General features: G+C 38.8%; 1 protein-coding gene across 1 annotated transcript in view; it reads right to left on the reverse strand.

Annotated features, from left to right (window-relative positions):
- Window positions 1–16038, reverse strand: part of SPAG17 (sperm associated antigen 17) — a 235322-nt gene that overhangs the window by 89117 nt on the left and 130167 nt on the right. The window contains exons 21-24 of the mRNA XM_043575965.1: window positions 13859–14098; window positions 12736–12847; window positions 10465–10623; window positions 8693–8806 (exon numbers count right to left, since the gene is read on the reverse strand). Coding sequence (XP_043431900.1) covers window positions 8693–8806; window positions 10465–10623; window positions 12736–12847; window positions 13859–14098 — 625 coding nt within the window. The remainder of the gene's footprint in view (window positions 1–8692; window positions 8807–10464; window positions 10624–12735; window positions 12848–13858; window positions 14099–16038) is intronic.

Consider the following 16038-nt stretch of genomic DNA (forward strand, 5'->3'; position numbering starts at 1 on the left):
CTAAATGCTCCAACCAAAAGACATAGGGTATCAGAATGGGTAAAAAAATCAAGACCCATCTATTTGCTGTCTACAAGAGGCTCATTTTACACCTGAGGACACCTTCAGATTGAAAGTGAGGGGATGGAGAACTATCTATCATGCTACTGGAAGTCAAAAGAAAGCTGGAGTAGCCATACTTCTATCAGACAAACTAGACTTTAAATTAAAGGCTGTAACAAGAGATGAAGAGGGGCATTATATAATCATTACAGGGTCTATCCATCAGGAAGAGCTAACAATTATAAATGTCTATGCGCCGAATACAGGAGCCCCCAAATATATAAAACAATTCAAACATAAGCAACCTTACTGATAAGAATGTGGTAATTTCAGGGGACTTTAATACTCTACTTACAACAATGGGTAGATCATCTAGACACAGGATCAATAAAGAAACAAGGGCCTTGAATGATACATTGGATCAGATGGACTTGACAGATATATTTAGAACTCTGCATGCCAAAGCAACAGAATATACTTTGTTCTCGAGTGCACATGGAACATTCTCCAAGATAGATCACATACTGGGTCACAAAACAGCCCTTCATAAGTATAAAAGAATTGAGATCATACCATGCACACTTTCAGACCACAATGCTGTGAAGCTTGAAATCAACCACAGGAAAAAGTCTGGAAAACCTCCAAAAGCATGGAGGTTAAAGAACACCCTACTAAAGAATGAATGGGTCAACCAGGCAATTAGAGAAGAAATTTAAAAATATATGGAAACAAACGAAAATGAAAATACAACAATCCAAACGCTTTGGGATGCAGCGAAAGCAGTCCTGAGAAGAAAATACACTGCAATCCAGGCCTATCTCAAGAAACAAGAAAAACCCCAAATACAAAACCTAACAGCACACCTAAAGGAAATAGAAGCAGAACAGCAAAGACAGCCTAAACCCAGCAGAAGAAGAGAAATCATAAAGATCAGAGCAAAAATAAACAATGTAGAATCTAAAAAAACTGTAGAGCAGATCCATGAAACCAAGAGTTGGTTTTTTGAAAAAATAAACAAAATTGATAAACCTCTAGCCAGGCTTCTCAAAAAGAAAAGGGAGATGACCCAAATAGATAAAATCATGAATGAAAATGGAAATTATTACAACCAATCCTTCAGAAATACAAGCAATTATCAGGGAATATTATGAAAAATTATATGCCAACAAACTGGATAACCTGGAAGAAATGGACAAATTCCTAAGCACCCACACCCTTCCAAAACTAAAACAGGAAGAAATAGAAAACTTGAACAGACTCATAACCAGTGAAGAAATTGAATCAGTTACCAAAAATCTGCCAACAAATAAGAGTCCAGGACCAGATGGCTTCCCAGGGGAGTTCTACCAGATATTTAAAGCAGAGATAATACCTATCCTTCTCAAGCTGTTCCAAAAAATAGAAAGGGAAGGAAAACTTCCAGACTTATTCTATGAAGCCACTATTACTTTGATTCCTAAGCCAGACAGAGACCCAGCAAAAAAAGAGAACTACAGGCCAATATCCCTGATGAATATGGATGCAAAAATTTTCAATAAGATACTAGCAAATCGAATTCAGCAGCATATAAAAATAATTATTCACCATGATCAAGTGGGATTCATTCCTGGGATGCAGGGCTGGTTCAACATTCGCAAATCAATCAATGTGATACAGCACATTAATAAAAGAAAAGAAAAGAACCATATGATCCTGTGAATCGATGCAGAAAAAGCATTTGACAAAATTCAGTATCCTTTCTTAATAAAAACCCTCGAGAAAGTCGGGATAGAAGGAACATACTTAAACATCATAAAAACTATTTATGAAAAGCCCACAGCTAATATCATCCTCAATGGGGAAAAACTGAGAGCTTTTTCCCTGAGATCAGGAACACGACAGGGATGTCCACTCTCACTGCTGTTGTTTCACATAGTGTTGGAAGTGCTAGCACCAGCAATCAGACAACAAAAGCAAATCAAAGGCATCAAAATTGGCAAAGATGAAGTCAAGCTCTCACTTTTTGCAGATGACATGATATTATACATGGAAAACCCGACAGACTCCACCAAAAGTCTGCTAGAACTGATACATGAATTCAGGAAAGTTTCAGGATACAAAATCAATGTACAGAAATCAGTTGCATTCTTAAACACTCATAATGAAGCAACAGAAAGACAAATAAAGAAACTGATCCCATTCACAATTGCACCAAGAAGCATAAAATACTTAGGAATAAACCTGACCAAAGATGTAAGAGATCTGTATGCTGAGAGTATAGAAAGCTTATGAAGGAAATTGAAGAAGATATAAAGAAATGGGAAAACATTCCGTGCTCATGGATTGGAAGAATAAATATTGTTAAAATGTGAATAATACCCAAAGCTATCTACACATTCAATGCAATCCCAATAAAAATTGCACCGGCATTCTTCTCAAAGCCAGAACAAGCAATCCTAAAATGTATATGGAACCACAAAAGACCCCGAATAGCCAAAGTGATTTTGAAGAAGACCAAAGCGGGAGGCATCACAATCCCAGACTTTAGCCTCTACTACAAAGCTGTAATCATCAAGAGAGCATGGTATTGGCACAAAAACAGACACATAGACCAATGGAATAGAATAGAAACCCCAGAATTAGACCCACAAAAGTATGGCCAACTAATCTTTGACAAAGCAGGAAAGAATATCCGGTGGATAAAAGTCTCTGTAACCAATCGTGCTGGGAGAACTGGACAGCAACATGCAGAAGGATGAAACTAGACCACTTTCTCACACCATTCACAAAAATAAACTCAAAATGGATAAAGGACCTGAATGTGAGACAGGAAACCATCAAAACCCTAGAGGAGAAAGCAGGAAGAAACCTCTCTGACTTCAGCCACAGCAATTTCTTACTTGACACATCCCCAAAACAAAAGGGAATTAAAAACAAAAATGAACTGTTGGGACCTCATGAAGATAAAAAGCTTCTGCACTGCAAAGGGAACAATCAACAAAACTAAAAGGCAACCAATGGAATGGGAAAAGATATTTGCAAATGACAGATCAGACAAAGGGCTAGTATCCAAAATCTATAAAGAGCTCCCCAAACTCCATACCCAAAAAACAAATAATCCAGTGAAGAAATGGGAAAAAAGCATGAATAGACACTTCTCTAAAGAAGACATCCAGATGGCCAACAGGCACATTAAAAGATGCTCAATGTCGCTCCTCATCAGGGAAATACAAATCAAAACCACACTGAGATACCACCTCACACCAGTCAGAGTGGCCAAAATGAACAAATCAGGAGACTATAGATGCTGGAGAGGATGTGGAGAAATGGGAACCCTCTTGCACTGTTGGTGGGAATGCAAACTGGTTCAGCCACTCTGGAAAACAGTGTGGAGGTTCCTCAAAAAATTAAAAATAGATCTACCCTATGACCCAGGAATAGCACTGCTAGGAATTTACCCAAGGGATATAGGAGTGCCGATACATAGGGGCACTTTTACCCCAATGTGTATAGCAGCACTTTCAACAATAGCCAAATTATGGAAAGAGCCCAAATGCCCATCAACTGATGAATGGATAAAGAAATTGTGGTTTATATACACAATGGAATACTACTTGGCAATGAGAAAGAATGAAATATGGCCTTTTGTAGCAATGTGGATGGAACTGGAGAGTGTTATGCTAAGTGAAATAAGTCACACAGAGAAAGACAGATACCATATGTTTTCACTCTTATGTGGATCCTGAGAAACTTACCAGAAGACCATGGGGTTGGGGAAGAAAAAAAAAAACAGAGAGGGAGAGAGCCAAACCATAAGAGACTCTTAAAAACTGAGAATAGGGGCGCCTGGGTGGCGCAGTCGGTTAAGCGTCCGACTTCAGCCAGGTCACGATCTCGCGGTCCGGGAGTTCGAGCCCCGCATCGGGCTCTGGGCTGATGGCTCAGAGCCTGGAGCCTGTTTCCGATTCTGTGTCTCCCTCTCTCTCTGCCCCTCCCCCATTCATGCTCTGTCTCTGTCCCAAAAATAAATAAAAGTTGAAAAAAAATTAAAAAAAAAAAACTGAGAATAAACTGAGGGTTGATGGGGGATGGGAGGGAGGGGAGGGTGGGTGATGGGTATTGAGGAGGGCACTTTTTGGGATGAGCACTGGGTGTTGTATGGAAACCAATTTGACAATAAATTTCATATTGAAAAAAAATAAAATAAAAACCAATAAAATAAAATAATATATAAGGCCTGAAAAGAATCAGAATTATAGTTAAAAAAATCTCAGGTACTGAATACTTTGACATATTTGATGCCATTATTTCACATGTTCTTGACTTCCCGTCTATATTATGAACTCCTAATTATAGGGCAATAACTGTATATTTGAGAAATATTTATTGAGAGGCCCTTATATTCAAAATATTTGGACCAGTGGGTAATAATAACAAAATGTATAAAAGACCTTATGAAGCCAAAATAGTCTAAATAAGATTTATACTCAAATAGCTTCAATACAAGGACATATTAAATAGGAAAATAAGGGATACAGATAAGGAAATTCAGAAAAGAAATTGGTTTGTTTAGTTGAGATGATAAAAAGATGTCATAGAAGATTGATTTTATGCTTAATATAGCAATGGATTGTCAGAATTGTCAAAGGAGAGCTGATCTCTGAAGGAATTATGTTGGAATCTTCTGAGCATAATTTGCATCTTGAGTTCTATTCTCCTCTGGGTTCCAGAGTAATACTCCCACCTGAATCTCCTCTTCCTTCTTTGGGCAATTTCTTTCTGTCTCTTTACTGGTTCTTCCTGTCTCGTGAATCCTTAACTGTCGTTAAATTTCAAGGATTCTTCCCTTATGCTTACACAAAGGATGTGTTTTAACTCCGGCTACTCATAATAATTACTCACTGAATTACAAAAAAAAAAAAAAAAAAAAAAAAAAAAACAAAAAAAACTCAGCACTCTCCCACCCCCTTGACCCTCTGAATCAGACTCTCTATGGATGAGCCACAGGTATTTACACCTGTGAAAAATCACATCTGATTGTGATACACAGCCAGGACTGAGCATCTTTATTACATACAATAGACCTGAATATCTCATATACTACTGGAGGTCCAACTATCATCTACATACTGATGAGTCCAAAATTTACATCTCAAGGCATGACCTTTCTTTCTGAGCATCAGATTCATATGTGCAACTGCCTTTAGACATCTCCCCCGGTTGTCGTACTGGAGACGTTTCAAACTCAGTGATTCTCTCTTTTCCTAGGAAAGGAAAGTCTATGTACTCAAATCTCATTTAATGACCAATCAAGCACCTCATTTCCCAAGTTAGACAGTGAGGCCATTTGCATTTTCTCTTTTTGGCTGACCCTATATAACCAGTCACCAAGCCATCAGAAATTTCTCTTGAATGATGCCTCTCCTATCTAGTCCTCCCTTTGCTTGTAGTCTCACTGATCTCTTGATTTTCTGTAGCAGGCTCCTAACTGGTATGACACCTCCAATACCACCATTTCAGTGTATTCTTCAAACTATCACTAAAATTATATTCCTAATATGAAATCCAATCATGTCACTTCCCTTCCCTTACTTAAACACCTCTGACACTCACTGATCTTATAGGGCATACAGGACTCATTTTCCTCTACTCCAGCCACACTCAACTTTTCACCTTTCTGTAAAGATGGCATGCTTTTCCACAATTGTACATTTATACAAATGGTTCTTACTATCTAGAATTGCCTTTCCTTGTTGCTTTGTCTGGATAGTTCCCATTCGTCTCTAAAGTACCACCTCAGATGCTGTATTTTCTCTCTGAAGTATTTTCTAGCTGCCCCTGGAACTCTATATATAATTTCTAGCACTTCTGCAGTTATTTCTCTATTTATGTTTTCTCTCCCCATTAGACAATGAGTTTTTTTGAGTAGATATGCTATGCTTTTATTCGTCATCATGGCTCAGTGCCAGCAAGATCCCTGACCCATATAAAGTACAGTATATAAACAAGTGAATGATGTCCAGTTATAGGCAGTTGGAAACTCCTCTCTCTCATCCCCATCCACTTACTAATTCAGTAAATATTTATTGAGTACCTACTATCATGAACTAGGAATTGGGTAACCAATGACGAACGAGGCTACAGGGAATTTACACTGTAATGGGTAGACAAATGAAAAAACCCTCAGGTACAATGGCATGTGTTACGTCCATGATAGAGGAGGTACAGTGGTCCATGGGAACACAAAAGAAGGGAATCAAACACAAAATGCCTCTATACAACTTATACTTTGACTATACTACACAGTTTGCCTTTCCATAAACAAGTCGTGCTTTTATGTTACTGAGATTTTGTACACACTGTTCTTAGTAATTAGAATTCCCTTTTCCTTTGATTCTTTGCTTAGGCAATTCCCACTCACTTCCAAAGACCCAGTTCACATGCTACTGCCACTTGATCTGTGAAGTCTTTCTCAGAGCAAGCAATCTGTAAGCTGAGACCTGAAGGATGGTAGGAAGCTTAACTGTCATTAAGTGGCAGTACATGCAGCAGGAGAAAGTGGTCCGAGCAAGAGGCAAAGCATGAGCAAATGGCCAGAGATAAGAGAAAGCACTCAAGGAACTAAAAGTCACAAAAAGAATCGGTAGGTGGAAACAACCCAGATGTCTATCAACAGACGAATGGATAAATAAAATGTGCCATATACATATCACAGAATACTATTCAGTCTTAAAAAGGAAGGAAATTCTGCAATATGCAACAACACTGATGGAGCCTTGAGGAAATTATGCTTAGTGAAATAATCCAGTCGCAGAAAGACAGATACTGTACGATTCCATTTACATGAGTTATCTAAAATAGTCAAAATAATAGAATCAAAGTGTAAAATGGCGGTGCCAGGGGCTCAGGGAGAAGGAAATGGGGAGTTATTACTCAATGGGTAAAAAGTTTCAGTTAAGCAAGATGAATAAGCTCTGGAAAGCTGTATATACCCAATTAAGGGGGGATAACTGGACTGGAAATTTGTTATTAGCAGACAAAAGTTCTTAAATATTACTATTATGTGCATACATAAGGAGTTCATATTTTTTGTAAAGACTCATGCCTTCAATATTTTTAATACACGAAAAGTAAAACATTACTTTTTTTTTAAGTTTGGATTTTAATTCGTTGGTTAACATGCTTTGTTATATTGGTTTCAGGTGTACAATATAGCGATTCAACAATTCCGTACTTCATCCTATGCTCATCATGACAAGTGTACTCCTTAATCCCTAATTGCTCTCTATAACTAAGAGTCTATTTCTTAAAAATAAAAGTCTGTCTCTTGATTTGTCTCTCTCTCTCTCTCTTTTCCCTTTGCTCGTTTGTTTTGTTTCTCAAATTCCACATATGAGTGAAATCATACGGTATTTGTCTTTCTCTGCCTGACTTATTTCACTATAGTGTCTATAGTATAGACTTTTGAACAGTATTTGTTCTTCTAATCCATGAGCATTGGGATGCCTTTCCACTTGTTTCACACTGGAAACAATTTCAAATGCAGTACTTATAACTTGAAATTCGGAACATTTGTTTTAAATGGAATACTTGCATAATAACTTAAGGATTAAATAAAAAATAGGGAAATCACTTAAGAAACAGCAGCAGTAGAGTTGATTGTAGAGTGTAAATGTCTTAATCTGAAATCATGATAAGAATGGATAGGATTTTTTAGTGACTGTATGATAATGAATCTAATACATAATTTGTTAGGCACAGAATGACTTCAAGTGCTGGCTCAGAAACAAACCCAATACAAAATTAAAAGATAAAACCCCAAATAAAGCAAAAATACTAACAAATTTAATGGGCTCTCTGACTCACTAGAGTACTACAATATTTTGTACAAGGTAAGAAAAAGATTATAATGGAATTATAATGGAATATTGTCTCTTCATAAAAAGAGCTAGATAGCAAGGCAGATAAAACTACACATAGTTTTAAGGCTATATAGCATAGGGATTATCTTTTGATTTTGTAAAGTTTTTTCTTTTTAATGAAATCTGTGTGTTTAGATCCTTGTAACACGCGTGGGAACCCACAAGATTTCCTAGTTGGTTCTTGGTTAAGTGACATATTATTTTGTGGTTTGTAAGGAAATAGCTTCCAGTTGGAGAATTTGTTCATTAAAAGTGGGGTAAAGAAATCCTTCAAGATGTCCAGTGAATGGCTCCTTTAAGGCTGTTAAGTTCTGAAGTACATTGAGATTCCACAATCGCAGGATTCGTAAAAATATTATGTGGAAAACCAAGAGGATTCCTTGAGAAATCATGCTTTTTTTTGGCACCAACTAATGGACTTATTTTCCTGGGCTAGTTAACAAAGATAACTGAAATTATTTCTCTATCTATCAATAAAATTTTATATGTATATGTGACTATATGTAAAATTACATATGATAAGTTCTTTTTCAAATGTCAAAGCACTGTTTTTTTTCTATGTATGAAAGATTATATATGTACATATATGTAAATACACACGTATATATACACACTCACACGTATATTCCCACCTTTCAGGAAAAGAGGGGCATTAAATCAGAACGTGTTTATCAACAAGTGAGCAGGTTGAGGATGGACAGGTACCGTTGGTCATGGGACACTTATCCTTGCTGTTGTGTTTATTTTACCTGGTGTCATTCCACTTGGTCCATAGTAACTTATTGAGAGGCAGATGCCATTTTCTAAGGTGGCCGAAAAAGATCCAAACTTGCTGACAGCTTTATTCTCTGCATCTGATTCTTCTAAAAGACAAAATCAAATCAAGGACATTTCCGTTTTATTTAAAAAGAAATATAAGCAAAATCAGTGCAAAGTGGAAATCGTGTATATAAAAACATAGATATGATTTTTCTTAATGTTTATTTAATTTTAAGAGAGAGAGAGAGAGAGAGATGGAGCAGGAGTGGGGGAGGGGCAGAGAGAGAGAGGGAGACACAGAATCCGAAGCAGGCTCCAGGCTCTGAGCTGTCAGCATAGAGCCTGACACGGGGCTTGAACCCATGAACTGTGAGATAATGTCCTGAGCTGAAGTCAGCTGCCCAACTAATGGAGCCACCCAGGCATCCCAAAACACGGATATGATTAAGTAAATTATTGATATATATGTATATACCAATAAATCACTATGAAATAATTAGAAAACTTTGTTTTCGAAGAATATTTAATGAGTAAGAAAATGTTCCTGATCATAAAGTAAGAAATACACTATGATAGCAGTTACCGCTGTGGTGACAGAATTATGGGCAACTGTTATTTTCTTTAAATATTCAAATTTCATAATTTTTAAAAAATAATAAACCACATATTCTTATATCAGGCAAAATGAAGAAAAGTAACTAAAAATTTTATGTTTTAAGTTCTTGGGTACATTCAAACTTGTCAAGCATTGTTTTTTGAGTTTGGAGAACACTGTGATCATAACTGAATCTACTGGTAAGATTTAGTTATATATTTTATCAGTAACTTGAGTTCAAAACGTTTGATTAATTGACTCTTCCCTTTTGCAGGTATAATCCATGTCACACTGGGCAGGAAGCACTTAGTCTTCCTAGGTGGTGCTGCCTGGAGATGTTAAATAGTGTTATCAGGAAGTTTCATGGTGTATAATCACAGGACGTCTACCTGGAGCTCCCAACTACCAGAGGTAGAGACGCTCAAGACTAAATATAGGATTTCTCTCTTGTCCTTGTAACCTAAAAAATGTGATACCACGGGGAAAACTAAGTGATAGAGCACAGAAGGAAACCCCATCATTTGTAGTGAATATTGGAGAAAAGCTAAAACTTTAGGAGAAATGAATTAATGAGAACCCAAGTCCTAGAGATTGCACTTGGTACAAGTTGTGTAAAAGATTCAGATAAGGATGGACATTGCACACTCAATGTTGCTACTTAAAGGCAGCCACCTATATAGACTCTGTGTGACAACTGGACTCAAGAGCTGGGCATCCAGATGGGGTAAAAACCAAGTGAGTAGCCCACTATCCATGGGCTGTGTGTGCAGGGTATGTACACATTACCTCAGGGAAAATGTACATAAGCAAAATGGCAAAGCGCTTGCCTTACTATCTGGAAAAATTACACTAAGTTGTAGCGATGCATGTGTGTTGCTGTCAGATGCGTGGGTCTGACGCACTACCGGAAGGCTAACCTCCACTCATGCAAGGACTAACCTCCACTCACACAAGGACCAACCTCCACTCAGGCAAAGACCAACCTCCACTCACGCAAGGACTAACCTCCATTCACGCAAGGACCAACCTCCACTCAGGCAAAGACCAACCTCCACTCACGGAAGGACTAACCTCCACTCACGCAAGGACCAACCTCCACTCAGGCAAAGACCAACCTCTACTCACGCAAGGGCTAACTTCCACTCACGCAAAGAGGCAGCCGCTTGCCTGTGTCAAGCTTTTGCTCTTCCTCTCTTTCTTCTTTCTCATCTTCCAAAGAACTATCCTCTTCTTTTTTTTCCTTTTTCACAATTTTCTTAGGGTCTTTTAAATGAATTATAAAAGTGTGCTTGTCCTTTTTCACAGTCGCTTTGATAAAAGTTGGCCCTGGGGAAAATCAGGGGATAGAAGGTGGGCTTGCTGGTCATACCCCATTAGGGTGCTTGACAAGACATGTACATAAGGCAGCATAGAATGTACTCCAGGAAGTGGAAACACCTACGGATATCACTAGTTTACAAAAAGGTGCCTAAAGGAAGAGAGTGAGGGTGGAATCCCAGAAACGAATGGCAGGTGGATCAGGGAGATGTTGGCAGAGTTTCTTCTTCTTCTTTTTTTAAAATAAAAAATTTTTTTTAATGTCAATTTATTTTGAAGGAGAGAGACACAGAGTGCAAGCAAGGGAGGGGCAGAGAGAGAGGGAGACACAGAATCCCAAGCTGGCCCCGGGCTCCGAGCTGTCAGCACAGAGCCTGGTGCAGGACTCAAACTCATGAACCAAGAGATCATGACCCGAGCTGAAGTCGGACACTTAACCAACCGAGCCCCCCAGGCGCCCCTGTTTGCAGACTTTCTCATCAAATTACAGAAGAGAAAATACATTGGCTGAGGCTACCTACACTCAATTTTGTGATTAATCACATGAGTCAGTTGATGTGAAAGGGTTTTACAATTTACAAAGAATTACATCAATCAGTTATAGCAGTTATTATTGTTGATAGCAACAAATAAGCATTTTCCTAACGGCCCATTCTCTCTTCTAGTGTTCTGACTCGTTTTTGGTCCCCTTTCTCAGCTTTCTTCTTCTTTTTAAAATTCAGCATATTCTTTTCAATGTTGAGAGGGCGACCATCTCCCAAAACTGATAGGATTAGGATAAAATTACCGTATTTACTGTGACCCACTTGAAACTAATAAACGTATGCATATTCAAATCTCGATGAGAGCGAGGAATAGTTATTGAAAATAGAACATAACAGCACACAACTTGAGTCCAGTAGTTTTCTCAGTTATGTGATTCTAAGCTCCATTTTTAATGACTACTAATTGTACCCTGTACCCAAGGATGATATTCAAAATATCAAATACTAAAACACATGATAATATAAATATGTGTACCTATATTAATAACAACCCCTGCCATGTTTCCAGTAAACAAACCTTATATAATAAAATGGCCTGACATTTGATGTAAGTTGTACCACCAAGCACTGTTTAAATAATTTGAATAACTTTCAGGCTTTTTGATTTTAAAAATTATTGGTGTGATCTTATATTTGATGTGGCAGTTACTTACTATCTAATAATGCTTCTGCCTGAGCCATGATTTCACACAGGGAACAGCATTTAACGGTTGCAATAATTTCCTCATTAAATGCCTTGTTATTAGATGACAAGAGAGAAGGAAAGAGAGAGGGACTGAGAGAGAGGGAGGTAGGGAGGGGAGAAGGAGAGGAGGGAGAAGAGGGTAGGCTGGCATCAGGTGGAGTGTGGGAATAGGAGGAGCCCGTGTTGCCCCCTCCCGGGGGGCATAACCTTGTGGACATTACACAGGGACTTCCCGGACCTCCTCACATCTCTCCGAGACAACCAGCTAGCTCCAATCCACCTGAGAGATCTTTAAGGGGGCAGTGAAAAGATTAGCCTTCAAAGATGTCCCTGACAGGTTCCCGGGGAAGAAATATGCATTTTCTTCATGCGGTTTCCAGATTAGGTCCTCTGCAGTGCATCTGCCAGATTCCTCTGCCACTCACAGGCTTCTGAATCCAGAAGCAACTTCTCTGTAGCTCAAATAACTGACCTCGGCGGCAGGCCCCCAAACTCTGTGCTCCAGACACCAACCCAGAAATTTGCTATAAACTCACAGTATGTGCTTGGTTTCTGAGATGTCACTACGTGTTGTAATTAATACTACTAATTAACTCTTTGCTTGTTGTGGTTACTGTTACAATATTTCCCCGATCATAGAGAAATACGTTAGGACTTTCACCACTGGAATTTTCTTCACAGAGCGTCCCAGCTAACCTCTCAGCTGGCCCGTGCCCTGCAGGCGATTGTAACAGAAGAGTGTGAAGTCTGGAAATCCTGAATGTGACGCATAAGAAACTGCAGTGGCCACATCACCACCCTCACCTATCACACTCATGGTTCAAGGCCCCGAGACCACCTGAAAGGGTTTACTATCTTCCAAGCTATTAACCAGCTGCCTTCAAAATGTACCTTTTTCAAATGTTGTCTTCTCTACTTCAATCTGCCCTCCATCTGAAGGATACAGGTAAGAATTTGTTCCGGAGATTTGGATGGGTATCTCTCCCATATTGTATCCACAAAACTACAAGGGAAAAATCATGCTTTGAGTGTGGAGCTGCAATTGACAAGAATCAGCTCATCGATGTGAGCCAGTTCCAGTCGCCATAAGCTCAATTTCTGCTAAATGAATGCCTGTCACTCTGCGGACTCAGAGGCTCGTGTCCATATTATCTTTAGCACCTCCTGTGGTCTTACAGTGACAGGCAGAATTAAAGGAGGCCCAAGATTTTAAAATCTGTTCACTGGAGCACCCGGATACCCTAGTGCAAATCAAATGACTGTACTACTGAAAAGCAGTGGGAGGAGAAATCGATTTCTCTTCTGTTGGCTGTTAATTTTCTGTTTAAAGTGAACTGATATCTTGAGGAAATTGACACTTTATTCTTTATTTTTTGACACACTACATTTTACGAAGTCCTATGGTAAAGGCATGTTTTACTAAATGTTGCTAATAGAGCCCCCAGTGATTGGTGATACATGCTAACATCTGAGAACTGGCTTAGAGTAGCTGCTAGAAAGAACAAGGGCTGTTTCACTTCTTTTCTGTCCATCTCTTTCCCATTAGGTTTTCCTCATAAGACTGCTTGAGGGAGAGGTTTTACCAAAGCATACGAGCAGACAGCATACCTGCATATGAGCAGACAGCATACCTGCTGTCTACTCAGCAGGTCCTGTCATGGAGACAAACACAGCCAACCTCTGTGCTCACTGTGATCTTTCATAGTTGCTTATTTACACTAACCTAAATGAATGTTTTTGTGTCAAATCTCCATTCTCCTGCCCTGAGTAACCTGGCTTCAGGGCACTCATGGAAAACTGGCCTCAGGGTGTTCCTATCTTGGTGACTGGCTACAAAGAACATCCTAGGCATTAGAGGGTGGAGTAGGGTCTGAGATCATCTTTGCTAGAAGAAACTCCAAGGCCTTCGGTGGGGTCAGTGAAGACTGGGAAAGTTGTGTTTCCACAGAAGCCGTGTTTCTCCCAAAAACAATGAGTAAGGACCCAAAGAGGCTTCTTACAACATCGATTTTACCGGATAAACAATCCCAGGTTCGGGATGCTGGGGGGGCTCCTCTGTTATTTCTGGGATCTTCAGCTGGTCTTCTTTAGGTTTCTCCTTCAAAAAAGATTTTCTCTTCACAAGCTTACTGTCTTCTTTCTCTACCTTTTCCTTGCCTTTCTTTCTACCGGTTTCCTTACTCTTCTTTTCTGCTTTTTTTTCTTCCTTTAAGCGCTCTTCTTCTGCTAATCGATCCTGTTCTTCTTTCCATGCCTGTGAACACATTTAAAAAAATTAATGGGATTTTGAAACATATTAGATCCCACTCAGGTTCATTTGGGGGAGTATTTCAAATGCTTTTTGTAAGTGGTATCTCTAACAAGTTAATATCCTGACCTGGAGACCCTGCATTTAGCTTTGCTTCTCTTCTGTCACCCAACTTCCTGGTACTACGCCCTGCCAAAGCTCTTCAGATGTTACCCTTTACTCAGCTGCTTCTCTCACCTGCTGCTGCAATTTTCTTTAACAAAGGTCTTCTTATCTTTAGCCTGAACTATTACAACAGCCTCTTAGCTGGTCTCCCTGCTTCCTATACTTTTCCACATGAGCTGAATCCCCAATTTAGATCGTAAACATGGTTAATCAGCAATATGGCAGACCAGATGTTCAAAGAAACATTCCTGGCACAAAATATTTCAAAAGTGATAGGTAAAATATAAAATCATCATAGTGCATAGCCGGGCTGGCAGCAAATTGAGAGGTATGAGAAAGCACTAATCCAGTAAGGAACAGGAGAACTGAGGAGAGAAGTTTCCGACGGCTATCTGCCCATCCCTGGAGGCCTAGAACCGGAGTTTTCATGGGCTACAGGGACTAGAGCAATAACATGGGAGTCAGACCTATGAATAGAGCAGGTATTTTTAAAAATGACACCTTTGTTGGGTGAACTAAAAACTTATCTTTCCCCATATAGGAAAACCATGAATTCTAGCTTGCTTCCTTGGCCCTGTGTGAAAGGCGAGGTGGGGTGGGAGGAGTCTTCCCTGAGAACTAACCACAAGTCTATCTTCACAGCATGCCAAAATGTACATTGCCTTAAAAATGTAGTCTAAAAAGACTGTGGGTAGATATGAGCTCACAAATGAAAATCACAAAACGTGAGGAAGTAAGCCAAAACCAAGAATCTGGAGAAGAAACAAACTATGAGAACATATCTGCAAAGACTGAAGGTATTGGAATTATCAAATAGAGGGTGTAAAATAAGTATTTTAATCTGCTTAGTCTTTAATTTGCTTCAAGAGAAGAAAGGATCAAAAGTAAAAATAAGAAATAAGACATTTTTAATAGGCATTAAAAATAAGATGAGTTTGAAAGCCCTCTTAGAAATGGAATAGACCTTTAGAAAAGCAGTACAGTATTTAAATAGGTAATGGTTGAGTCATTTCCAGAGTTGATGAAAGACACAAATCCTAACAGTCAGGAAGGCCAAAGAGTTAAAAGCAGGCAGTAATGGTCGTGTGCTGGATCTACCTCAGGTTGACTGGAAAGAGTTTATTGGTAAATTTTCAGGAATTTTGCGAGCTGGTTGTTAACTACAGCCATTATTTAAAATTAAATTATACGAATGCACATTCAAACAACATATTAAAAACAAAGACATTAAATACTCAAAACTTACCACTTTCTTCTTCTTTTTTTTTTTAATGTTTATTTTTGAGAGAGAGAGACAGAGCATGAGCAGGGTATGGCCGAAAAAGAGGGAACCATAGAATCTGAAGCAAAAACTTAGCGCCTTCTTAACTGTTTTGTTACATTTCCCTATTATCTATGTTTTTGATGTTATTTATATCAATTATATCTGTATCATAGATATAATATGCGTACAATGTAATGGTGTGTGACTGCATAATGCTTCCAGTGCTGCATTCAGTGACGTCATATTGATGGCCTGATGGGAGTATTTACACTACACATATCAGCAAGTGCTACAAAGCACGGACCAACTGACTGTTGGTTATCCAAAGTCACGAAAGTGATGGTGAAAATGTTAATAATGCAGATTAAATTTAAAAGTGTTCTGTTTGGAGTTGTTACATTGTAACTAGTAGTACAATAAACTGAGGAAATATTCTTCTAGTATCTAAAAAGTGATGCATCTACCAAGTGAGGAACACCAAGGCTTGCTGCCAAACACAAGGAGCCAGGAAGGGTCA

This window comes from Prionailurus bengalensis, chromosome C1 (genome assembly GCF_016509475.1).
Source record: "Prionailurus bengalensis isolate Pbe53 chromosome C1, Fcat_Pben_1.1_paternal_pri, whole genome shotgun sequence".
Lineage (NCBI taxonomy): Eukaryota > Metazoa > Chordata > Mammalia > Carnivora > Felidae > Prionailurus > Prionailurus bengalensis.